Source organism: Ylistrum balloti, unplaced genomic scaffold, assembly GCF_031769215.1.
Source record: "Ylistrum balloti isolate Yb309-2 unplaced genomic scaffold, AGI_CSIRO_Ybal_v1 Utg370064, whole genome shotgun sequence".
Lineage (NCBI taxonomy): Eukaryota > Metazoa > Mollusca > Bivalvia > Pectinida > Pectinidae > Ylistrum > Ylistrum balloti.
This window is the reverse complement of record NW_026782110.1, coordinates 313,319-339,279: the sequence shown is the minus strand read 5'-3', so window position 1 is coordinate 339,279 and position 25,961 is coordinate 313,319. Positions and strand designations below refer to the sequence as shown.

Below are 25,961 nucleotides of genomic sequence, written 5' to 3'. Positions count from 1 at the left end.
TTATGTATGATATTTATGCATCCTGTGATATACCATTCTAAACTGTTATCTATGATATCTTGCTTTCTTACTACAGGTTTACTATGTATATACAATATGTAACTTTTATCTAACACATATATACTGTATTTTACTAACAAGAGGACCATATGGAAGATTAGCCGTTGGCTAAATATGTAATCCTCAGAAAATAAAGTTTATTATTATTATTATCATTATTATTATTAGAATATGTTAATTTGGATTTAAATGCCTGTTACTAAAACAGCAATTTTGTATATAACTTTACAGTACGAAAACAAGCCAATTAATGTTAAAATCAACTTTCTCAGTGTGGTATGACTCCAAATTTTTATTGCTATATTATCTAATGGCATTTTAATAAAAACATTATACTGTATCTATGCCTAGGTACATTTTATATACTGTATGTCTTGTTTTAGTCGGATTCCTGTGTTTCAGTAATTATAATAGAAGCTTAGTTCATTTCAGGCTTTACTTTTCATCTTTCAGATAGGATTTGCCTGATGCCTAATTCCTACATATCATACATATGCTGAGTAATTTCAATCAGGGTCATAGGTTAAAATGAAAGTCACAATGACATCATTTTGCGCCTGGTCCCAAGGCCACAAATAATCACCTATCAGACGTCGAGATGATGAACAGAAAATGAATAAGGGCTATAACTCTGATAATTATCACTGAAACTTGGAACTGGAACACATGTCAGATATTGAGTCAGTGAAAGTATCTATACCAACCTCTTTGATTGGATCTAAAGTATTGGAATGAATTGTAGAAAAAAATATATATTATTGCATAGGATGAAAAATATCAGCACACATGTTTGTGTCCTTGCAAATGAAAATGATTTACATGACGCAACATAAGCATACTAAAAGTCACCTTTGGTAAAGATTCTGACTCATCTCCACCTCGATTTCCTGGATCACCTTCATTTGAGACTCAGTTAAATTTTCCATCTTGATTTTTGGTAATCACAATATATAGATCTTGTATATTACCGGTGTTCTACGATACACACGTGCACTGTGACCTTATTCCATCCGGAACCGGAAACATAGTCAGCTGTTACATTTACCAACTTTTTACCCAATCAAACTCGATATAACATACACAATGACCAATCAAAAGAACCTTAACAACACTACTTGACGGATATTTGTGTTGACTTCGATGACAGGTACATGCCAGAGGAGAGTAATACTGTGAAACTGTGACCTAATCTATCCATTCTTACTGTATTGCGGCAGAACAACTTGATCAACTCTGTGTGATACGTCATGTATCGGTCGACCTTTTTTAGTTTCACTTTTGCTATTTTCATGGAATCACTTTTATTCCGAAATCAACTACTTTCACATTGTCTATTGTGTTGCTGGGAAAAAACAATCAAACCATTGTTTTGATTTAGCCATATATCGTCTTTTTTTTTACATCGTTAAAGATACCAAAATAATGGCAGACAGTACGACACTTGAAACGAAGTTTTGTTCAAACTGGTAAGTATACTTAATGACTGACATTGGGATCGTTTATCTTAATACGTCTACACTCAACATGCTGTTGTTGTGTTGTTGTTGTTGTTGTTGTTATTGTGTTGTTATTGTTATTATTTTACTTCCTTGCCTGACGTTAACTTGGCTAAAGCTTTAATGTTTCCATTGGGATAAGATTGTCACTCACTTAGACAATTCTCATGGTCATTTAATTTCCCTTCCTGATTCAATTTACATGTACTGTATAGACAGTGCAGGTGCATTGTAGTGTGATTCAAAACGTTGAAATGTTACAAATATCAGTACTCCTTTTTTTTATTTATTTTTTTAATTTTTTTCCCCTGACTAGACCAGAATGTTCATACTACTAAAATTTTGATGGGTACCATTGCCAAGAGTTATCATAATAACTAGTTCTTACTATGTGGATGAGTTGCACAGGAAAGTATAAATATTTGTCCATTAAGTCAGAAAATTCAATGAAATCTGAAGATTTTCACCACCTTCTTGTAACCTTGTCATCAGTATCTTAATTCATAAAATATAAAAACCATTTGAAATTTTGTCAAAGTCTAAATGAAAAAAAAAATTATCAGTGGTAAAACATTCCAACCTTGATGCACTATTTCGGGTAGTGACCAGTAATTGAAGATACAGGTGCTCATGTGTATTGCTTTATGCTAAGTGATAATATTGTGTTGTGGGAATTGAGGCTAATAGCTCATCTAAAAATAACTCCCATATCAGAATGATTGTACATACCTTGCACATATATAACATTTCGTGGTTGTGCCTGCTGCATTGGTCTTAGATACATGCCAGCAGAATGAAGTTCACAAGCTGTAGTGGGAGTATCAGATGAATGATAACGTAAGCAGGCATTGGATGTTTCTGTGCTTCATTCATGTCTGGCTGACTATAGAAGTCGACTAAGATTTCTATTATACCTCTTTGATTCTCAGACAGTGGACCATTATGGGATAGGGTAGGCTTGTGAAAGGGGTCTCAACACCAGCTTTGATTTCCTTTTTGGATTAAAAATAAAGAGCAAAATAAGAAAAAACAACAAAATGCAATATCATACAACATCACACAATAACTGTTGAAGGAGCTACAAAGCAAAATTGATAGAAATATTTGGAAAATTTGATCCGATATCAAGGTCACCATTTCAATTGTCAGTGTTAAGTTTTTTATTATGAAGCAAATTTGATCAGAATCTTTTGATGATAAGACCAAACAATATTAAAAGGTCACCATTGAAAAGATTGGTATTAAGTTTTCTGGACAGAGTATTAAAGAATCAGCTAATTAATCATTATTGTTTGATAGCATAATTCTTTTCTCCAAATCATCACGATTTGGATAAAAATGTTAAAAATGGTGATTACGTCAAATTTTATTGAAATCAAACGTTGAATCACGTTTTCAAATGTTTAGGTTGATTACTCAGTCATTGGTCAAGTCTTATTTTTTTTTTTTTTTGACAAAATGAAACTGGTACTATTACATATGACACAGGCAGTATGTAACACAATTTGTGAAGCTAGAATTGAAGAATTCAAGAATTTGTTTTGGCTAATAAGATAAAATTTCCATAAGTTCTACCCTCATAAATTTAAATTTAATTTAAATAAGTTCAGTAAACATGCATGAAATCAGCTTTAGATGTTGTTTATTTTTTATTATACATCCTTGACATTGACAAATACATGAGGATAGTCTTTTGTTGTGTAATGGTGTCTATAATTTTTGTTATAGCATAATATAAATCTGATTTCTTTCTTTCATGAAACTATATATATTATATATTAATTAGTCCCCTGTTGGGAACCAACATTATTGTAGTTTTGTGTCCTTCCACTTATACAGAATTAATCACAGGAACTTCAAACTTGGGATGTGAATTCACATGTGGATGTAGGTCACTCTGACCTTTAAGACCTTTGGTGTACATCAAAGGAAATGTGTGTCTAGGTTTTCTTCCTACACTACTTGTCACTGGAATATCATACCAATTGTATGGGTTTACCATGATAAGGCAATGTGTCATGTATCAAATGTAGGTCACTCTGAAATACATTTTGACCTTAGACTCACATCAAAGAAAACATTTATCTGCAGGGCCCTATCTTCTACAATACTAGTCACTGGAACTTCATACTAATGTTATGGTTTCACCTTGGTGAGGTGGTGTGTCATGTATCAAAAGTAGAAGTCATTCTGACTTATATTTTGACCTTTGACCTTCATCAAAAGAAAAGTTTTTTAAAACTATATTTGCTCTGCTACTTGTCACTGGACCATATTGTTAAAGGTATGAGTTCATCTTAGTGAGATGGTGTGTCACATATCAAAAATAGGATACTTTGACCTTCATTTTGACCTTTGACCTATATTAACTACATCAACTAAAAGTTTGTCTGAGACCTATCTTCTAAACTAGAAGACACTGGATCATCATGTGTAAGTTGTGGGTTCACCAAGGTGAGGTAGTGTGTTATGTATCAAAAGTAGGCCATTCTGACTACATTTTGACCTTAGACTCACATCGAAGAAAACATTTGCCTACAGGGCTCTGTCCTAAACTTCTAGTCACTGGAACTACCTACTAACGGCTGAGTTTCACCATGGTGAGGTGGTGTCATGTATTAAAAGTAAAAGTCATTTTGATTATATTTTGACCTCTAACCTTCACCAAATGAATTTTAGATTCTTTCTCCTACACTACCAAATCAGTCACTCGGATCTATATATTGACCTTTTAGCTATATCAAAGAAAAATGCTTTAGTCTCTATCATCTACACTGCTTGTCCCTGGAAGATCATGCTAAGGGTGTGAGGCCATCTTAGTGAGGTGATGTGTCATGTATCGAAAATAGATCATTTTGACCTTTGACCTGCATCAATTAGAAAGTTTGTCAGAATTCTATCTCTTAAACTAGAAGACACTGGAACATTATATGTAAGATATATGTTCTTGGTGAGGTTTTTAATATCTTGTAATTCACATTTAACTCAAAGTTAAGTTTTTATACCTGGTCTCAGTAATGTGGTATTTTGTGTCAGTAATATATCAAGATGCAATGTATGAAGTTGTAATTTATATAATAGTACTTGTACAAGATTTATTTGCATATAATTGGACTTTCAATAAATAACCCCACTCCCTCAAAAAAAAGAGAGGAAAAATAAAAAACATAATGAAGTTTAATTACTTTTCCAGCAAAAGAGAGATAAATGCCACAAATTTCATGATGCACGAGATGCATTGCAGACGGCATATCTCACTTTGCACACACTGTCAGGAGCCAATCCCCAAGGCTGAGATGGAGATCCACTTTGAGGAAAGCCATGCCAAAATCAACTGTGGAAAATGTAACCAGGCAGTGGAAAAAATGTATTTGGAAGAACATGAGGTATAGCATGTTTAATATACATAATGTGCATATAATTTACAGACCAATTTAGAGGAAACATGTTGTATAATACTTCTTGGAGGGAGATTATATATGATATATACATGTATATCTATTTAATATTTTGTTGATGGAAAAAGATTAATTTGGAATGTGAATTATTTAAGATATGTTAATACATTTACATATGAATCTGAAGATGAATTCAATTTAGTTTCTTTTCACTCAAAAGGACACTGATATTGAATGTGATAATGAAGTTTCATTTTCTTTATCTACAGGAACAAGAATGTCCGAAACGCCAAATGAAGTGTGCATATTGTGAAATGGATGTTGCTCAGCAGGATCTTGAGACACATCTTGGCTACTGTGGCACACGAACAGAACCTTGTGCTCGCTGTGGCCAGTATATCATGATCAAAGATCAGGTTAAACATGAGGACAGTAATTGTACCTACCCACAACCAAAACTAACAAATAGTAAGGAAGTTAATAGACAGATGTCCAATAGTAATGGTGCTACCAGCAATGGTGAAGGAGCTAGTGCAGCCTTTTCTGACGACATGTTGTTTGGCTCAGGAAATATGAATTCTTTTGAGTTTAAAGAAATTCAGAGAATTCTGACAAAGCCAGAAATTTCTGGAGCAGCAGAAGGTTCAAGTGTCCATAGAAGTCGTTCTGAAGCTGTAAAAACCAAAAAGGCAACAGGAAAGAAATCAAACGACAAAAATAAGAAATCTGATCTTAACCGTCTGAGAGGTATATTTTGACATGTTCTATCCCATGGAATTTAAGCTTAACATATGGAAGTCTTAAGTTTCATAAATTTCCCCATGTTTATGATTTTGTGACACATAAACAGGTGTATGAAGATATGCTGATCAATGGAAATAACACCCATATAGTTCACCGATGAAAATCATATAATAAACTCCCCTACCACAACCCGAAGCTGAACTACTGGTAACCACATTGATATTGTGTAACTGTTCAGCTATTGTTACAAAGTATTACAAAATTGGTTATATTTAAGGGGGTTACTTTTACTATATTGCTGTCAATTAAGATAGGGCAAATAAATATACAGAAACTATTTTACAGTGAATGAAATTTTGAATAAGTATGTGAAGGGCCTTTATTACAATGTCTGGTATATAGATGTGTGTGCAAAATTTAATACCTGTGAACTAGTGCAAACCAGAACACCTGTGAAATATCAGCATGGAAAAAACTACACTGTAACTTACCATACATGAAGTGGAATCGTTATGTATTAACTTAATCTGTTTTCATCCTTTTAAGAGCAATCCAGCAGTGGTCAGTCTGCGATGGGTCCCATCTACAATGAGGAGCAGGACAGACTTCTGGCTATGGCTCTGTCCGATGACCTTCACAGTGCCGATGGCATTGATCAGTATATACGGACTATAGACAAACCAAGAGTTTCTCTCACCCCAGACAGTCCTCTGTATGAGGACGGCTTCGGAAATCCAGCAAACTTACACTCAAGTTTTGGAGGCATGTCTTGTTTGATCTAATTCCAAAATAAATTGGTTACTTAGATTAGATAAATTAGACATCAGGTTAATGACATTTCGAATGATATGTAATCTGTTCAATATTATTAGTTTTATTGGCAAGAACATTGACATGGACAAGAAGAGACAAAGTGATTTTCCTTATGGTATGACAGGTTTAAATTCACCAATTAAATCATGAGATCAATATATGAACAACATGTAGCATGTTTTACACCTCAAGTAAATGTGGGAGACCTACATCAGAAGATTAACAAATATTTATATGATGTACTGTTCTTCTGATCATCATTTTGATTGCAAAGTTTTGCCAGAAATGTTTGGAAAAGGTTGTGTTTAGGAATGTTGTGATAGCAGTGGGGCAAAATTTGCCATGATCTATGGCTGCCTCATGTGAGATTAAAAGTCACATGAGCAAGACTATGGTGTTTCTTTTGTGGCGACAACAGCATCGCCAACATTTTAGTTTAAAGTTTTGTGTTTAGATTCTTATTGCTTAACAAACTATCACTAAACTTCATATAAAGATAGATCAAATAGTCTCAAAACCCCCAGTATGTGTAGTATTATTTTCCTTTTTATATGGTCTACAGACTCTGCATAAAAATACTTTAAAGTACCTCTTTGTCTTGGTTGTATCATTTCAAACATTGGATTTGCTTAATGACTGATCAACCAAACAGGTTATACAGTTATTGATGTGCTGGCGTACTGTTAATTCATTTTTGTTTTCAGATTCAATGTTTGGGTTTCAGATCTGTCTGTTTTACCGTGCGAGTTTTGTGGCCAGGCTATTCCAGTAGATGACCTCGTTATTCATCAGGTAGATATGTTTGATTGTATGGCATTACATTGATGTCTCTATCATGAAATAGTTGATTTTCAACTGCACCTGTCCATCAATACATATGTAAAAATAGATACATTCTAAATTTCTGTGATTTTAGAACTTAAATAAGTAATAAGCACATCAAACCTGTATCAACAGCTATGATTGTTTACCTTAATGCAATTTTTAATGATAAATTTCACCTTCATTGTAGTAGCTAGTGGCTGCCTTACTGAACAACATGCAGGAGGCAACATTGTCAACACAGACTAGTTTGTTTCTCAGTTTCATTAGAAACAATTTTTCTCAGACAGAGAACATCAAACTACATACCTCTGCTTGTTACATGAGGCCAATGTTTACCAATCAAGATTTCATAAAATGTATTAAAATGAGTCAGTTTCAGAAGTTTGTATCATCCATATATGTGTATCAACCTTTTCTTGTTTAAGGAATAGAGCTTGCACCATGTACATGTCGGCGCTGTACTGATTGCTGTCAGTGAATTTGTATATCATAATGGAAGCATTGAAAATGCTTCACATAATTGCACCATTGCTTTAGGTATAGATTGAATGATTCAAGTAGAATGTAACAAGTTGATTAACAGGACATCAAAATCAAAACTTATAATACTATCATGTCCAGAAATTGAATATATTTGAGTAATAACTTAATTATGCAACTTTCCAGAGCAACTGCATAGAAGACCCTCTGAGTTCTCTGATGCCCCATGCAGCTTCCTCAGAAAGTCCAATTCATGAGCGAACAGAGGACAACCGATACAGAGGGACAGCCCCTGAGAGTAGACAGCCTCCCCCAATCATCAATAACCTTGTACCAGAATCCTCTGCTCCACAACAACAATGGTGGGTTTATGCCAACAAAGACAATGCTGTAAAGTTGTTGTTTGAATGAGATTCTCCAAAATTCTTTTTATCCTTTTATTGTCTTTCTCCTTTTGCTTGTTTATACTGCAGCTCCCGAATCATAAATTCATTTGAATTAAACTTATTTATTTGTCAACAGTTGTGAAAAACAAGATATAAGCTTATATTAATCACTCTTGTTGGCCCAGATGGAAGCATGTGAGAGGCCTTACTGTAGGAAGAAAGTAGAGTACCCAGGGGACATACTTTTTGATGTCCACTTGAGGAATTGAACCCTGAACATCTAGGTGAAAGGCCAGTGCATTGCCACTGTGTCACTCAGCGACCCGATCATGAATAAAATTTGTAGATCCATTGAATGATTGTACTTCAGTTGTTAACCACTGTTACACTTTCTATTTCTAAAACTCTTATACTGTGATTGCTAATCTCGATTGCTTGCTTGGCTGCCAGGTTTGAACAAATGATCTCACCAGAAGAGGATTTTGCTGAAGATTTCCTGCTGCCCTGTGAATTCTGTGAGGAGTTATTTCCCCATGAAATCTTAGTGCAACACCAGGTGAATAATGTAGTTTTGTCCTCAAATATGTATTTTGAGTATTCCTATATTTTTGTGATATGGTAACCAACAGACATCTCCATGGTAGATAAGGATAGTGTCATTATGTTATGATAAATTATGTTCTCAAGCATTTATTTTTAGTCCATCATCATCGTCAGATGTTGGATTTTTCAAATCACCCTATGTCCATGGATTATCGTTCATGGTCTCCATCTGTTGTCTGTCTGTAAACCATTCTTGTTGTCTCCATTTCTTGAGAATTGTGGATGAATCTTTGTCAAATTTCTTATGTAGGTTCCCGTTGGTCTCCAGTTTTAACTTTTTAAAATTTTTGGACTCATACTAAAAAGCAAAATGGCCATCTCTGATTTTGATAATGAAAGTTTGTTTCAATGTTTTGTGAAAGGTTCCACAACTTTCTTATGAAAGTTTCTTGTGGTTGCTAGTTGTCTCTTGTTCCCATGTTGTTCTATTTTGATTTTTGGACAGGTCAGAAATTACAAAATGGCTTACATGTGGCCTTCCTGGATTTTGATAATAAAAATTACGAATCTTTCTCAAATATGAAATGTAGGTTTACATTGGTCCCCAGTTGTGAACTTTTGATTTTGGAATTGATTAGAAAATCAAAATGGTTGACAAGCAGCCATCATTGATATTGACAATGAAAGTTTGTTGTTACTATTTCTTGAGAAGTACCAGAGGTATCTATTTCATACTTCATATGGAGATGTCCCTTGGTCCCTTGTCATACAGTTTTGATTTTTGAACTGATCAGAGAAAAAATGAGAACAAGAAATTGGCTGAAAGGCAGTCATCTGGGATTTTTACAATATCAATTTGTTGTTAATATTTCTTGAGAAAAAACCAGATGGATCATTCTTAGATTTCATGTGTAGGTTCCCTTTTCTCTATAGGCATGCCCTTTTGATTTTGGGACCAATAAGAAAATTGAAATGGACCTCGGGCTTTAATCTTGTATTTGGCAGTGAATTACTATTATCTCTATTTCTTTAGAAGAATTTTCAAATTTCACACGAAAAAGTGAAAAGATGAAAAATCAGGCAATGATGGATGCCAAGATCGATCCTTAGAGGATTTCTTGTTTATAATTGGACTAAAATTTGAATACATGAAATCACATCAAATATATTCATAATTTAGATAGAAGTGCATAATTAGGATCAATAAATGCTATGTATAATTGTGTTGTAGGCTGTATGTAATGCCAATGAAACTGTAACACCCAGAGTAACACCCTCCTCAACTAGTAGGAACATAGATCCCTCAAACAGACATCTACCGACAGTGGATGAGCCCTCACGTGTAAGAAAACGACAGCCTGCACCTGATATAGCGAGTATATTAAGTGAAAGTCCAGACAATCGTCGTAGACAGGCTGGTACCTCTTCACGAACAAGTTCCAACCATATACCAAAACATTCACAGCAACTAAAATCTACCATGGAGAGGTATGGTGTAGCAGCTGATGACACCTACCAAAAGAGAGCGGAGCGTCGCGCTCTTAGGCATCAAAATTCCCATGAAGATGAGGAGGATGTGACTCCACGTCCTAGGACAGGGAAATCAGTGGGGCGAAGGAATCTTGGTACTAAGAGTACCCTTGATAGTCTCCTCCAAGTTGATCCCACAAACTCTGTTAGACCATCACATGATCTTCTTGGTCATGTGACCCAAACATCTTCCACTAGGAAAACTAGTAAGGACAATTTGAATTCATCCAGACAGACACGGCCGCTGGGTGGCCCCTCAGTGCCCAGCCATAGTGTAAGGACATCTCAGAAGTATGATGTGAATACCTCCAGCTTATATGGCAACACAAGTAGAACAAGCAGAGGTAATGTATAGTAACACAAGGTTAGATACACATATAGGACAGGCAGAAGTAGTGTAGTTACATTGGTGGAACAGATAGAAGTTATGTAGTTACTCTAAAAGGACAGACAGAAGTAGTGTAGTTGCACTAATAGGACAGACAGAAGTAGTGTAGTTGCACTAATAGGACAGACAGAAGTAGTGTAGTTACACTAATAGGACAGACAGAAGTAGTGTAGTTGCACTAATAGGACAGACAGAAGTAGTGTAGTTACACTAATAGGACAGACAGAAGTAGTGTAGTTACACTAATAGGACAGACAGAAGTAGTGTAGTTGCACTAATAGGACAGACAGAAGTAGTGTAGTTACACTAATAGGACAGACAGAAGTAGTGTAATTAGTAATTTAGAGGTAATGCTTTGTATACATTAAATGTAAGTACGTCACAGTCCTGTTGACGATTCATAGTCAGTGTATTATAATTTGTAATTAAGAGAAGTTAAATGTCAAATACATATGTTTCATAATGTCATTGGATTTTAAGCATTATTCTGTCTTATTCAGGCAATGATGCTGCTGCACCTTCCAGGAGGCCCAAAGAACCACTGACAGCTCGTGACGTCCAAAATGAACTTGACCTCATTCCAGGAAATAGGTCAACATTAGGAATTAGTGGTACAACTGGATCCAGGAGGGCTAGGTATTACCTTGTGGAGATATTACCGCTGTTTGGAACATCAGTTTCAGGGATATACAATATGGCTAGATATTTCACTTTGGGGAACATAACTGTGTTTGTGTATTACACTTCAGGGATATACAATATGTCTAGATATTACACTACAGAATATCAGTTTTATCTGAGTATTACATCAATGGTATTTGGGTATTACATTGTGGGGATACAAATTGTGTATAGATACAATGTGGGAACATCAATTGTGTTTGGGTATTACATTGTGGGGAACATCAATTGTGTTTGGGTATTACATTGTGGGGAACATCAATTGTGTTTGGGTATTACATTGTGGGGAACATCAATTGTGTTTGGGTATTACATTGTAGGGAACATCAATTGTGTTTGGGTATTACATTGTGGGGAACATCAATTGTGTTTGGGTATTACACTGTGGGAACATCAATTGTGTTTAGGTATTACAATTGTGTTTGGGTATCAATTGTGTTTGGGTATTACATTGTAGGGAACATCAATTGTGTTTGGGTATTACATTGTGGGGAACATCAATTGTGTTTGGGTATTACACTGTGGGAACATCAATTGTGTTTAGGTATTACACTGTGGGAAACATCAATTGTGTTTGGGTATTACACTGTGGGGAACATCAATTGTGTTTGGGTATTACATTGTGGGGAACATCAATTGTGTTTGGGTATTACACTGTGGGAACATCAATTGTGTTTGGGTATTACACTGTGGGGAACATCAATTGTGTTTGGGTATTACACTGTGGGAAACATCAATTGTGTTTGGGTATTACACTGTGGGGAACATCAATTGTGTTTGGGTATTATATTGTAGGGAACATCAATTGTGTTTGGGTATTACATTGTGGGGAACATCAATTACATATACATCATGTCTAAATATTACAATTTAAGAAACATCAATTTTGTCTGGGTACAAAACTTACTTGATAATTTTTCACTCGGTATACATTGGTTACATTGTTAGTTAAAAGTCAATAATTGTTGCCATTTGTTGCATGTGATTTTAATTTACTGAAGATCATTTCAAAATGCCTTTGTATGAATACATGATATATTCATGAGGTTATGTTGTTTGATTTGAGTCATTTCATTTTATGCATTGGTATGTCAGTTCAAAATTTTACACTTTTAACAGAAATTCACAGGCCTCTGAGGACCTGGCAGCATCCAGCATTCGCACTACATCTACAACTCCAGGGTCAGCCAGACGGGACAGAGGGAATGGCATCTTCTCACATGGACAGGCAACCAGTTCTAGCTCGACAAACACCCGCTCTACTGTAAGTGTCCTAGACCTATTTATCCAAATATTTAAAGAGATTTTTGAAAACATGTATAGCTGAGGTTGATTTTAAGAAAATATTATTGTACCTTGTTATGTCCCTGTCATTTTATAGGGGATATATGTAGTTTTACCCATGTCTGTCCTGTGTTGTCCAGACTCTTATTATGATTTTGACAAGAAGGGATTTTGAGACAACTGAAAGCAAAGGATAATTATGACTTTTCCTCAAAAAAAATTTGTTTTCTGTTCCAAAGTTAAGTCAAGGCCATTGACATAATTGATCGAAATTGTCAAATTTTGATACTTAAAAACACGGGAATGTAGGAATTCAGGTGTTACATTTAGATATTTCCTAGTTTCTTAAAAGATACCTCAGCTCCAAGGATCAAGTTATATATTTACAGAATACCTACATGAAAATTTTGGGTGCTGTTCTATCAAAGTATTTACGTAGAAATGATACACTTTCTATCTCTCTACCTTTTCACCAGAGGCAAACATCTTTGTTTAATAGCTTGTAGCAGGCTGGTAGACAACTAGACCTGTATTGATTCAATAATGCTTATTATGTTTAGAATACTAGATTGGCTTTTAAAGATTTCTTTTCAATTACCACTAAAAGTTGAAAACAAATATCAAATATAAAATTGACAAATTGGGTTTGTTCTTTTTATGTACATTGTATATAATTGAGATTTATTTGTATTGATTTGCAGAGAGCCCCTACACGTGCCCGTCGAGATCGTGATCCCTACCACTGATACATGGAATTCTTTATGTAAGCTTGTCTGTGAAAGGAAACCTGTGATCCTCTGTATTCCTGTCTGCTCTTGGATAATTTTATTGTAACCAGGTCTACCATTGGATACTATGATCTTTGTAACCTGATCCTCTGTATTCCTGTCTGCTCTTGGATAATTTTATTGTAACCTGGTCTACCATTGGATACTATGATCTTTGTAACGTGGTCTACCATTGGATACTATGATCTTTGTAACGTGGTCTACCATTGGATACTATGATCTTTGTAACCTGGTCTACTATTGGATACTTTGATCTTTGTAACCTGGTCTACCATTTGATACTATGATCTTTGTAACTTGGTCTACCATTGGATACTTTGATCTTTGTAACCTGGTCTACTATTGGATACTATGATCTCTGTAACCTGGTCTTCCATTGGATACTATGATCTTTGTAACCTGGTCTACCATTGGATACTTTGATCTTTGTAACCTGGTCTACTGTTGGATACTATGATCTTAGTAACCTGGTCTACCATTGTTTACTTTGATCTTTGTAACCTGGTCTACCATTGGATACTATGATCTATGTAACCTGGTCTACCATTGGATACTATGATCCTCTGTAACCTGGTCAACCATTGATCACTGTCTTGTGATATATCCCTCCAAAGCTAGTTTTCATACGTCAGCTTAAAGATCTTGACTCACCAATCACAGATTGAATGAGGTTGACCATCAGTATGGTCTTCCCTTGTTGTAATTATATAAAGGACATACCTGGTAATATATGGAGTCAACACTTGCCATTGTTACATATCAGTTTTTTTCCCATTCAGCTGTGGGTAGCGGTGTTTCAAATACATTTGACAGAATATGCTTGTCTAATATTAGTAAACTTTCACTTGAACATCAGACTTTCTCAGAACACATTTGTCCACACCATGAGGTGTGTAGGTGATGTACAGGAGTACAGGACTTAAGAAGAAATCCAGTTAACATTGACAGTCTTTCAGCAATGTGTTGAGTGTCCTACATATTTTTATATACTGTTAATTTGATCATAACTAGTCATACTGTATCAGATAATTGTTGAAAGGAATTGAAAGAAAGAAAACATCACAATTTAAAATTTTGTTAAGAATTTACAGAACCTAGATACCAAGAATGTTTTGTTTATGACACGGTTCTTTTATATATTCCTCAATATGAGCATGCAATGTGCGAAAAGTTGAAATTAAACCAAGTTAAATCAGTTTTATGCATAAAGAAAAAAATCCTGGCAACTGACTGCAATCTAGTCCAACTTCCACTGCTTTTTTTTTTGTTTTTGCTCTTTCAGCCAAGCCTTACCCTAAAATAAAAGATAGCAGAATTGATTGCCACCACCAAGTAGCTCAACTGTCATTTACACTCAGATTGGTCGTAAAAATCATCATGAATACTGAAGATTCTTTAGAATCTACAAAATGTGTACTTGAAAAAAACAAGAAAAATAGATTTTATGAAAATAATGTGTACATTGTTTTGATATATTTGCTTTTTCACTTATGAGGTTGTTTTAATTACATGTAACCTAAAGAAACTCACTCTAATGCACTTATTTCTGTGTCTGTGAAATCTGTAGAGGCATAGGATTTGCTCAAAATTTTAAACAAGGTATCAATGAGTGTCAGTTAAATGATTTGTGATAAGTATGATAAGTATTTATTTTTCTCTTGTCTAATTTGTGTTTTCAGAAAACATTGAGACTTTGTTAAAATGATTGGGATATTTTCGGAAAATATCTTCATGTTAATATTTGTATTATTTATGTTTGATGTGAGTGTAGCTGTTATTATCATTAGACAATACTATCTTGTTTTGGTTTTTAATGCTGACAATGTATTTTAGTTAATCTGTCTGCTTGTTGATTTGATATATTGTTACAAATATGTTGTAATCATTTTTGTCTGAATTTTGTCAGTATAGATGGTGAATTATATAATCTTGATTTTCTGTTAAAATCATATTGAATGGTTTTTATTACCCGAGTCTCAGTTCATGTACACAAAAGGTAGTCATAATATTCAAAGGGTATGATGAGGATTTCTTTATATTGTAACACGCTTCGATCCGTTTCATATATACGCTAAAATATATGTATTGGTTCTTATTTATATTTCAAGAATATACCATCCACTTTTGACTCTGTTCCATTTCATGGAAATATTTAATTTAGAATTTTGAAAAGTCCGTATACATTGTTTGACATCAATATACACATATTGTAAATATTTCACCTTTTTTGGTTTGCTTGGGTGAGACATCTTCAGAAAAGCTTATATTATGGGTCTTATGCGTGCCTTTATAAATGTAATGATAGAAGAGAATGAGCATCTTCGTAAAAAAGAAAAATGAAAAAAATAGGATGAGTTGCTTGAATCCGGCTGTCAGTGAAGTGTGGATTAAGGTTATCTTGCTTAACAGAGTCGAGGGTAATGGGCAATGTGATCTGCTTTAGAGGTACATCTTTCTTTGAGAATAAGAAATTTGCATTATTGTTGATCACAATTGAAGTCCCGTTTAATTTCATAATAAATATTCGTTAATAAATCTTGGTTGATTATGATGAAATTGTCTTTGTGTCCTATAACAACAGGTCTTGGATGAACCGTGACTCCTATCATTGTAAGATCTATATCTGTCCTATGGCAGATTGTCCTTGTCTGCTATTGGCTTGTTAAAAACTTTGTCAGACACTACCAGTATATAAATGTGCAGTATTTAAAACCCATGACAAATTCAAAGATACACTTGACTGGAAATTTTCCAGTGATACATTTTTTTCCATTAAGAAACTTTCTGAAGTTTTGTCTTGGTTTTGATGAGAAACTGTTAATCTTAATCAATGGTTTGTCTGTCGCAAACTTTAAATATCAACAAAAAGGCTTATGGGCCTGAACCATCATGTGATTGTAGAGACCTTTATATGTTATAGAAGTTTTAAATGTGTTTTTCAAGATGGTGGCCATATTGGATTTCAGATCAACTCAAAAAATAACACTTTGTCAGGACCTTCTCGGGATCATTTCAATCCAATGAGAAGAACTTGAGAAGTTGAAATTGAAAAAAAAATTGTTTACACATGGTGAACAGTGAAGGTCAAAACATGTTGGTTAAAGGTCATCCTGACCCTTTGGATCAGATGACCTGAACTATCAAAGTTTATCATCAGTGGCCACCTTGAGAATCTGAAGATTTGTCAGGCACAACTATAACAGATAACGAGCATATTTGAAAAAAGAGGTCCAATCAGTCAATTTTTCCAGACATAGTGAAAACAAATTTGACATAAAAAATGGCCATCTTCAAAACTAATCAACCTCAAGATGTAGCATGCACAGCTCTTACACATATGTATTAAACTTAATTTATTGTAGAGAAATTTCTTCAGTAGCTCTTTAGAAAAAGAAACATTTTTCATTTCAAAATCCAGTATGATCACTAGTGGCAAAAATCTGATAAAGTTCAAAATATGCCATGTACAACTACAATGTAGGTCTCCTGATAAGCACATTCATGTCTCAAAACTTTTAATCTCTTCAGGAGTCTTAAAGAAATTGTAAGTCTTTTGGTGGAGCTTAAATATGGAAAAAAACCCAAATAAAAACACATTAATATTTCAAGGAGAACCCTTCACTAGTTCTTTAGATATTATAGTGGATTATATTGAAATTCTTCTCAGCATTTACAGGTACAGCAGGTTCCATTAGCTACACCTTATGAATATGTGAAGGTTTCAACTTTAATAATTCATTTGTCTTATGGACATGGATCTCAAAATTTATTATCCTTGCATGAGAAACCTTCAGGACAAATATAACCAAGATTTAATTTTAATACATCTAACAACTGACCATAAATTAGCGACTCCTGGTGGTTCTTTTGCTTATTGACAAGTTAGTGTTACATTTAACCCTTGCAGTGTGTCATGACACAATGCCTCTGATATTGAGAATTTTAAAACAGATGCACTTCACACAATTCTATGAAGCTCATTTTCTGTTAGAACAAGTGCACTGAAACCACATCCCCTCTTCCATTTCAGGAATGTTTAAAAATGAGAGATAGAGACAACATTCAATATTTGAAAGTTTTTTTTAATTACAAACACATATTCAATTCTACACAAATACACAATATATCCCTTTAAGGCCACATACTTAATTCTATCTATTGACCAATCACAGTGATGTATATCTTCACCAATAAATGGTCCAGTCCTGCCAATCAATGATCAGTGGTTATCTACTGACTAATTACTGGCCAGGTAAATACCCTTCGTATGAAATGAAATTTTAATTAGAACTAAAAGTCTAAATGTTTTCAGAAGGATAAATAAGGAAATAGCTTAACCATCACAAATTTCTGTAAACAGTTGTTAATAACATTGCATACACAGTAGCATATATAATGAGAGAGAGAACAAGACATGCATATTTGAATTTAAATTTATTAAATGTGCTTGGCATAAGTGCACTGGCATTTGAAATTCATCATCTTTGCTTTCCTAACATGTTATTTCAATTTAGACACATATAAAACTCACACTACTATTATGCTTAGTAACTTTTTAAAAGCATTTGAACAAAATTTCCTTCATTCAACATGATTGGCAATTTGCAATTTCAAATTTACGAATGACTAAAATTTGTAATCAATTGACACTTTCCAATCAAGGCACCAATGACTTTAACTTAACAATTCAGACACTGAAGCATAAAAAATCTTTTGATTTGCTGTCATGAAACTGTTGGCACAATATATGGACAAGATGACTACTGGCATGTGATATGAAAATGTATCAGCACAAGACCATTTAGTCAGCACAAAATTAACAAAAGTTAACTAAATCTTCAACACCAATAACATTAAGTAAACAATATCAGACAATTAGAAATATCACTTTATCTAAACCTAGTCTTCAATAAATAGCAGGATCTACTAATATATTTATTCTCTTCAGTAAACTTCCACCAGCAGTAGTGATAAACATGTTTATGATAATTACTACTATGAATATTAATTTCATCCATTTGTAGAAACATGTATGTATCAATATTTAAAGAGTTGATTGAATTCAAAGTCTGGGGTGTTTCCTTTTAAAACATGTTAAACAAAGGTATTTGTGACTTTAACAAACCACTGCACTTACTAGTCAATTACTCTGATTATTGAAATACTATAATCTTACATTGGTTTGAATTCGACAGAATATTCACAATATATCACTACAATGGAATACGAAAAATAATCAGCTGCTTTATAACACCAAACATCCTGTGCTGGCACTCCTTTCTTACAGGTCAAATGAAACACCTGCAAAATACAAATTCACTACAGGTAATTAAGTGCACATATTTATACCATACATTCATGCAAATCCACATCAGTATCAATGCATTTTGGATAGGTATTTATCACCTAACTACCGTTATGAGAGTGGTTACACCCATTCCATAAATTTTTTTTATGACACATTTGTAACATAACTGAATGGTAGTGTGATTTGCAGGAGGTTTTCATTGTGATGTCATAGCTTCATGATGTCATATGTATTGTGACATCACAGAGAGAGATATATTTAAAGTAAGAATATCACAAATCTAAGTATAAGCTCAATATCATGACCTTGGCCCTCTTGGATATACGTTATTGATACAATTTTTTCCCTTTCTAAATTGGTGATTGGATTGGAGTTTTCTACTTACAATTTAAAGAAGTTTCAGCTGCCTCACTGCTGCCCCAACAGAGCATCCCAGCATGGCAAGTAAACCGATGTAGCCAAATGTTCCCCATCGTCTCTTCTCAGGTTCTACATCACAAAATGGAGAATTTAATGTTCAAGTAAGGTTGAACACTCTATGACAATAATCAGACCAAAATATATAATACTAATGTAAAGAGCAGAAAAGTAAACATGACTCAGTGACCATGAAATTGAAGAGGTGACATACTAATACTTTCTTGTACTACAAATAAAACATGGCTCTGGTTACTCTGATTCATCAGACTTCAAACTTAACTGTAATTTCCAGTTCTTTTTTTTATTTAAATGTATTTTCATATAACTAAAGGAAATGACAGAAATTTGTAGAGAAGCTCATTCTAATGACACACAATCTTGTTGACAAAGTTAATTATGACATATTAATGCCGAAAACCAAATATCACTGTAACTACTTGTATGTACAGTGTACTATGTACCTCCAGTGATGTAACTACTTATACAGTGCAGTGTATTACATACCTCCAGTGCTGTATCCTTTTGCAAATGCTATCCTGCCCAATTGATAAATTACTCCTCCTCCTGCTGACGTCAGCTAAAAATGAATGAAAATGTTGACACAATATGATAACTGTCAAATTACAAGCACTAATAGGATACAGTAGATTCACTACTACAGGTAGAATTACACAGATTACAAACACTTACAGGATACAGTAGATTCACTACTACAGGTAGAATTACACAGATTACAAACACTTACAGGATACAGTAGATTCACTACTACAGGTAGAATTACACAGATTACAAACACTTACAGGATACAGATTACACAGATTACAAACACTTACAGGATACAGTAGATTCACTACTACAGGTAAAAATTACACAGATTACAAACACTTACAGGATACAGTAGATTCACTACTACAGGTAAAATTACACAGATTACAAACACTTACAGGATACAGTAGATTCACTACTACAGGTAGAATTACACAGATTACAAACACTTACAGGATACAGTAGATTCACTACTACAGGTAGAATTACACAGATTACAAACACTTACAGGATACAGTAGATTCACTACTACAGGTAGAATTACACAGATTACAAACACTTACAGGATACAGTAGATTCACTACTACAGATAAAATTACACAGATTACAAACACTTACAGGATACAGTAGATTCACTACTACAGATAAAATTACACAGATTACAAACACTTACAGGATACAGTAGATTCACTACTACAGATAAAATTACACAGATTACAAACACTTACAGGATACAGTAGATTCACTACTACAGGTAGAATTACACAGATTACAAACACTTACAGGATACAGTAGATTCACTACTACAGGTAGAATTACACAGATTACAAACACTTACAGGATACAGTAGATTCACTACTACAGGTAGAATTACACAGATTACAAACACTTACAGGATACAGTAGATTCACTACTACAGGTAGAATTACACAGATTACAAACACTTACAGGATACAGTAGATTCACTACTACAGGTAGAATTACACAGATTACAAACACTTACAGGATACAGTAGATTCACTACTACAGGTAGAATTACACAGATTACAAACACTTACAGGATACAGTAGATTCACTACTACAGGTAGAATTACACAGATTACAAACACTTACAGGATACTGAAGGCCTCCTACAAAAAGCAACATCAAGAATGTTGGGTACCCTTCCAATCTGAAATAAAAACAGTTTTTATAAGCAAATGAACAATTACTTCTACTGAAATTTCACTGCCATAAACAGATCAATTCCACAAGTCATTTTTAAAAAATCCTCTAAAATACCTAGTTTATACTTAATTCAGTTTATACACACTGATCATTTTGATAAATAATCAGGATTTTTTATTATGTTTAAAATAAAGCAACTGTAAAGATATGTATTTATATACATGGCTTATTTTTATACAATAGAGTCTAAAACATCAAAGCATGGTTAATACACTAACCATTTCCCATAAAAGTGACGATAACAGATTTCAATTTTAATGGCTTTTGATTGGACCGTAATTTCCTACTCTGTAAGATAGAAAGCACCTTCAAGTCAGTTGCCATACATGTCAAAGCACAGACCTCAGAGTCTAAACTTACGTGTTCTGGTGAGCTCTCTGGATGCAGTTGAACATCTTGCTTTCAGAGTACATATCTGGGTACTAATAAAAAAAGAAAGCTTTCATAATGACAAAATTATATTTCTGTAGTAATCTTACGCCTTTTAAAAATTACTTTGTATTAAATACAAGAGGCCCATGGGCATTAATGGTCACCTGAGCAACAATGCTTCTAGTTATAACATGTCACAGAAATGATTTGGTAAAAAAAGGTAATATAACTTTAACTACATGTATATTGTAAATGCAAATGTAAATTGTGCGATTTGAGTAATCCATCATCTAATGATTGTGGGCTAAAAATAATGCTGTATCATTAGATACCTAAATATTAGCAGCCATAGCCTTTGGCTAGATAGTAAACCATTAAAAGTCACTAACATCACAAGTAAGTACACATTTACTTATTAGGCACTGGTTTAATGTATCATTGATACAAATGAAATAAACAGAATTAGACTTTCCAGAACCTTATATACTTAATAGTTTAACCAACTGATGAAACTTTATAAATCCAGATGGAACAACAGTTCACAAAGACATATCACTTCCTTAACAATTACAGCCCAGCAAGACGGATAACTGACAAATACTCACAGCTACTTCATACTGTTTGCGTGCCTTGGCAACATTCATGGCCATCCACATATTGACAAACGTGCTGCCCACCCCAGTTAGAATTACGTAGCCATAACCCTCTGGTAAATCCTCCATGATCTTTGATAAACCTCCCATCTTAACTTGTGTTGTTCCTGAAATAGAAACATGTGGAATTTTGCTTGATAGTATATGATTGCCTGGTCATCAGAATTTTTAGAAAAGTCGTCTGAGAAACAATGTATGCAGAGAAGTGGTTGTCAAACTACATTCACTATTGAATCATTAGGTAGACGTACACTGTATATTATATCTCATTTTCTCTTAGTTTCAGATTACAAAACCTGCTTTTTTTCTTTGACAGCTATCTGTTAAGTTTGTTCTAATGCCAAGTTTAGGAGCTCTGTTGAATTATGTTCTCTTGTCTACTACTAAAACTACAATTTTACAACCTGTCACTTCAGGAATATTTATGTACTCCTATAGTAACTGAAATAGCTTAACTGTGTTATTTCTAGCATTTTGTATCAAAAGAATGTACTGTATATTTGATAATACATTTAAATTTGCAGATGATTTAATTCAGTTATTTTCATGGTCATAAAGATGATGTGACATTGAATACACTGCTCACACTTACGATGAATTATGATCTTAGGAAATGTGAAAAGCCTTTCTATTTAAACAATCCCTGTGAACAAATCCAAGCCTGAACAACCGTGAAATATCAGCCAAGCAAACTTTACTATACAGTTCAAGGCATACTGACAGGATATTAACTTATAGACTACGAGTAGGGTGTTTCCCCATGAGAGATTGCTAGTTAAAAGCTCCAGCAGAGGATATTTTTGAGTTTTTTAATAAGCACCCCTGAAGCTTCCTATTTCAGGTATGGTGCCTTTGACCACTGAAAGAGTACATCACTGTTAAAAGATAAAAAGACCTGGTCATGGGTTATGCTTGTCATTTAAGATGTAATTAAGAATTTGTGATGAAGGGAACTGGGTAGAAGTACTGGAGATTGGGTCAACTTAAGTATAGATGTTGAAAGCAAATGGTCACTAGAATGAGGGTAATTTTTCCTTTTATTTTCTATTGCTGTAGTGCCATTCCTAAGAATACTGTCACACTACCGGTACTCTCCACATTGCAAAAAATACAGTTACATAACATAAGACAAAAGTTGATCAGTAGCCTATTGGAGGGTGACTGTCAGATGGACTTTGATGATGCTGTGGTGGAGAGCATTGGTGAACAGTGATAATAAAACTGACAGTGGCCATAGGTTAAATGTCGACACAGCAAATGGAAAGAACAATAGTTGTATTGATATGACTATATGATGGTGGCCGGATGTATTGGTCATCATGCCCTCTAACCCTTAGTGACATTATTTCTGGTTAAATATTAGGTTTTAGTCTGATGTTAGTGTAGATATTCTAGAGTATCACTATTAGGCCCAAGCTTCTATGCTCCAGGAAGCTGCTCAAATCAAGTGAAGCATCACCGTGACCTTATGTTACTTGCTGTTGTCAACCATGACATACCCAACGGTCTTCTGCCAGACCCATTCCACATTTGGATGTTATTCTAGGTACATGATGTGACCTACAACTGATCTGTAATTAAAATTGATAAATGATAATGTGCAGCGAGCCTTTACATCAACTGGACATCTAAGTGATGACAGAGTGTTTGTTCCAGGAATTGTTAATGTTCTTTACATCCACCATAAGATAATTATATTAAGCTGACAGGACAATGTGTAGGTCGCTTTCTAGAAGACGAGTGGGGTTCTTTTCCTGGTTTAATATTGTATCTCATCACATGTCTGATATTAAAGCAAATCTGCCACTTCTGTGGTCTGTCCTGTTGTAATTTTACAGAGTCTTTGTGTTGTGGAGATTTTTCTGTACAGCATAAAGTCATCCACAAACAGACTGAAGTTAAGCAGGCAGATAGATTCTCAATATAACCCAGGAATATGGCTAACGGAATTCCTAATGATAGTAGAAATGTTACCGAACAGATTCCGACCCTCGAGAACAACTTTGTGTCTTACATGTACATTGTATCATGACCAGTTAGATGTGCTGCAAAAAGTAGCTCTTGATCTAATGGAATGCTACTTCTGAAACTGTAACCCTGGTAAAATACTAGCCGCAATATACCACTCAGCTAGAGAGAACTTCTCTCTACCTCGATTAGTTGAGTGTCAGACTAGTATGCCAGGGGTCCCGGGTTCGATTCCTAATGGAGGCATTGAGACGAAAAACGACCTGTGTTACATTGGCGCCCATGTAGGGACCTGGGAATAGTACTTAGCCATGCCCTACAGGCATCGCTGTAACCCCTGGAAACTCGAGGATGAGTTATTTCCTGGAGGGAGAGTGTGTAACTCTGGTAAAATACTAGCTGCAATATAACACTTGGCTAGAGAGAACTTCTCTTCAGCTCGATTGGTTGGGCATTAGACTATAAGCCAGGACTCCCGGGTTCGATTCCTAGCGGAGGCATTGAGACGAAAAATTACCTCTGTTACAATACCATAAAAGTGGTGTTTGTCCAGAGATCTATGGTTTGGAATAATTCCAAATGCTTGGTTGGTCATCAACTGCATTGTCCTGTTAACATCAATTGAGACTCCTAGCAATATCATCCATATAATCCCTGGCTCTCCCAACTGAACCAAAGAAGCATGCTCGGTTTGTTTACTATCCTTGGTGTATTAGTTTCGGACGCTATATGTAGACTGTAAATAACGGACTGTATTGAACACTAAACCACACAGACCCACTCTTTTACACCAATACAGCAGTATTAATTCGGCTCCGTGAAAAAAAAAAGAAACATACCACGTGTTATCCTATATCTAAGACCACAGACATCTAATTCAAAGGTGTTATACAACGGCAATCAGATAACGATGACCACCAGCAGCGCGACCTTTGCGCTTGTCAGAGTGCACCTCTACACATCATGCTATTTATCAAATGAACTGTTCGTTATAAATAACTAACAGTTTGAACATGTGCTGTCATGGTTTACAATATAATCTAATTATGCTTTATCGTTAATTTGTCTTGACATTTAATAATTACCTTAGAATACCGTCAAAAGTGTGCAAGGACAAAGCGGCGAAGATCTTGCGTGTCTTCTCTTTCGTCTGATGCAAGCACGAGATGTTCCGAATGGAAAAAAGAGAATATTGTAATTTACGACGCGAAGTTGGTATTTTTCCGGAATAAAAATAGTAAAACTAATACACTTATGAATTAACTGCTAAGATCACAGAGAAAAATACATGTCGTAACGACTTAACAGTAGGGTCTAACTTTTTCTTTACATTACATGACAGTGTATTTAAATAGGATCTTCATGATTGTACAAAGCACACACAAATGAATAGCACCTCTTAACTAATACAAATGCATTATAGCTAAACAATAAACGGAATGAGATTTTAAGAAACGAGTCTGAGACGTTCCCGTTCATGCGAGACTTGGCGACTAAATTATTAATATTTGAGACGAGTTTTCTTAAAAATCATCTATACCGAAAACAATTGAAGGTACATTTGTACATTGTATCACGTAACTCAGACAACACATTGAGAAGTTTCAAAGTAAAATCGTTGAGGATAAAATTACACGGAGGCAGTCATGTCGTTGCACCATTTTCAATTCATGGCGCAACATAATTGTCCATATCATGACAGCAGAATCGATTTCGCCTGAACGACCAATGAGACAATGGAAAACGCTCCACAGTCTATATTAAACAAACGACTTATGTTAAAATATTATATAGCCGAATCCACTGGATATCAGACGAGATGTGCCATGACCGAGCTAATACAATACATTTATATCACGTCAGGTGTCGTAATGAAGGCTTCGTACGTGGTCCGGAGGGGACACACATGTATCAAGATGGCTGTGACGACGCGAGATGAACAGTAGCATTGGCATTCTGGCCCCAACATGAATAATCCCTACGAGTTATTGTAGAACAGATTCCAGCGGTCAAACAAAGACCGTCATCTATGTGAAAGGTATTGACGAGCT

The 25,961-nt window shown here is 34.7% G+C and overlaps 2 protein-coding genes across 3 annotated transcripts; one reads left to right on the top strand and one right to left on the bottom strand.

Annotated features, from left to right (window-relative positions):
- Nucleotides 1-1,258: 1,258 nt before the first annotated feature.
- Nucleotides 1,259-15,935, top strand: LOC132549521 (TRAF-type zinc finger domain-containing protein 1-like). 2 transcript variants are annotated; one of them, XM_060213460.1, is made up of 12 exons: nt 1,259-1,526; nt 4,750-4,942; nt 5,224-5,701; nt 6,245-6,460; nt 7,236-7,303; nt 8,003-8,178; nt 8,653-8,758; nt 9,977-10,619; nt 11,164-11,299; nt 12,464-12,608; nt 13,330-13,391; nt 14,699-15,935. In XM_060213460.1, the coding sequence occupies exons 1-11, from the start codon at nt 1,483-1,485 to the stop codon at nt 13,372-13,374; spliced, it is 2,250 nt and encodes a 749-aa protein (XP_060069443.1). In that variant the 5' UTR covers nt 1,259-1,482; the 3' UTR covers nt 13,375-13,391; nt 14,699-15,935. The 2 variants fall into 2 exon arrangements, with proteins under 2 accessions (XP_060069443.1, XP_060069442.1); XM_060213459.1 differs by having other exon boundaries at nt 13,330-15,935.
- A 1,542-nt stretch (nt 15,936-17,477) lies between these two features.
- Nucleotides 17,478-25,078, bottom strand: LOC132549513 (glutathione S-transferase 3, mitochondrial-like). Its single transcript, XM_060213451.1, has 7 exons — nt 24,996-25,078; nt 21,895-22,049; nt 21,278-21,339; nt 20,804-20,861; nt 19,649-19,721; nt 19,110-19,213; nt 17,478-18,717 (listed from the first exon to the last, which is right to left on the bottom strand). Exons 2-6 carry the CDS (start codon nt 22,030-22,032, stop codon nt 19,113-19,115), a joined length of 432 nt encoding a protein of 143 aa, XP_060069434.1. The 5' UTR covers nt 22,033-22,049; nt 24,996-25,078; the 3' UTR covers nt 17,478-18,717; nt 19,110-19,112.
- Between the last annotated feature and the right edge of the window lie 883 nt (nt 25,079-25,961).

Bases quoted from the DNA above. Each gene is read 5' to 3' on its own strand.
- LOC132549521 (XM_060213460.1), top strand. From the start codon at position 1,483: ATGGCAGACAGTACGACACTTGAAACGAAGTTTTGTTCAAACTG. The intron at 4,943-5,223 runs GTATAGCATGTT...CTTTATCTACAG, and splicing joins TGTATTTGGAAGAACATGAG to GAACAAGAATGTCCGAAACG. The intron at 6,461-7,235 runs GCATGTCTTGTT...TTTGGGTTTCAG, and splicing joins CTTACACTCAAGTTTTGGAG to ATCTGTCTGTTTTACCGTGC.
- LOC132549513 (XM_060213451.1), bottom strand. From the start codon at position 22,032: ATGGGAGGTTTATCAAAGATCATGGAGGATTTACCAGAGGGTTATGGC. The intron at 19,722-20,803 runs GTAAGTGTTTGT...ATTCATTTTTAG, and splicing joins TAGGAGGCCTTCAGTATCCT to CTGACGTCAGCAGGAGGAGG. The intron at 19,214-19,648 runs GTATGTAATACA...TTTGTGATGTAG, and splicing joins AAAAGGATACAGCACTGGAG to AACCTGAGAAGAGACGATGG.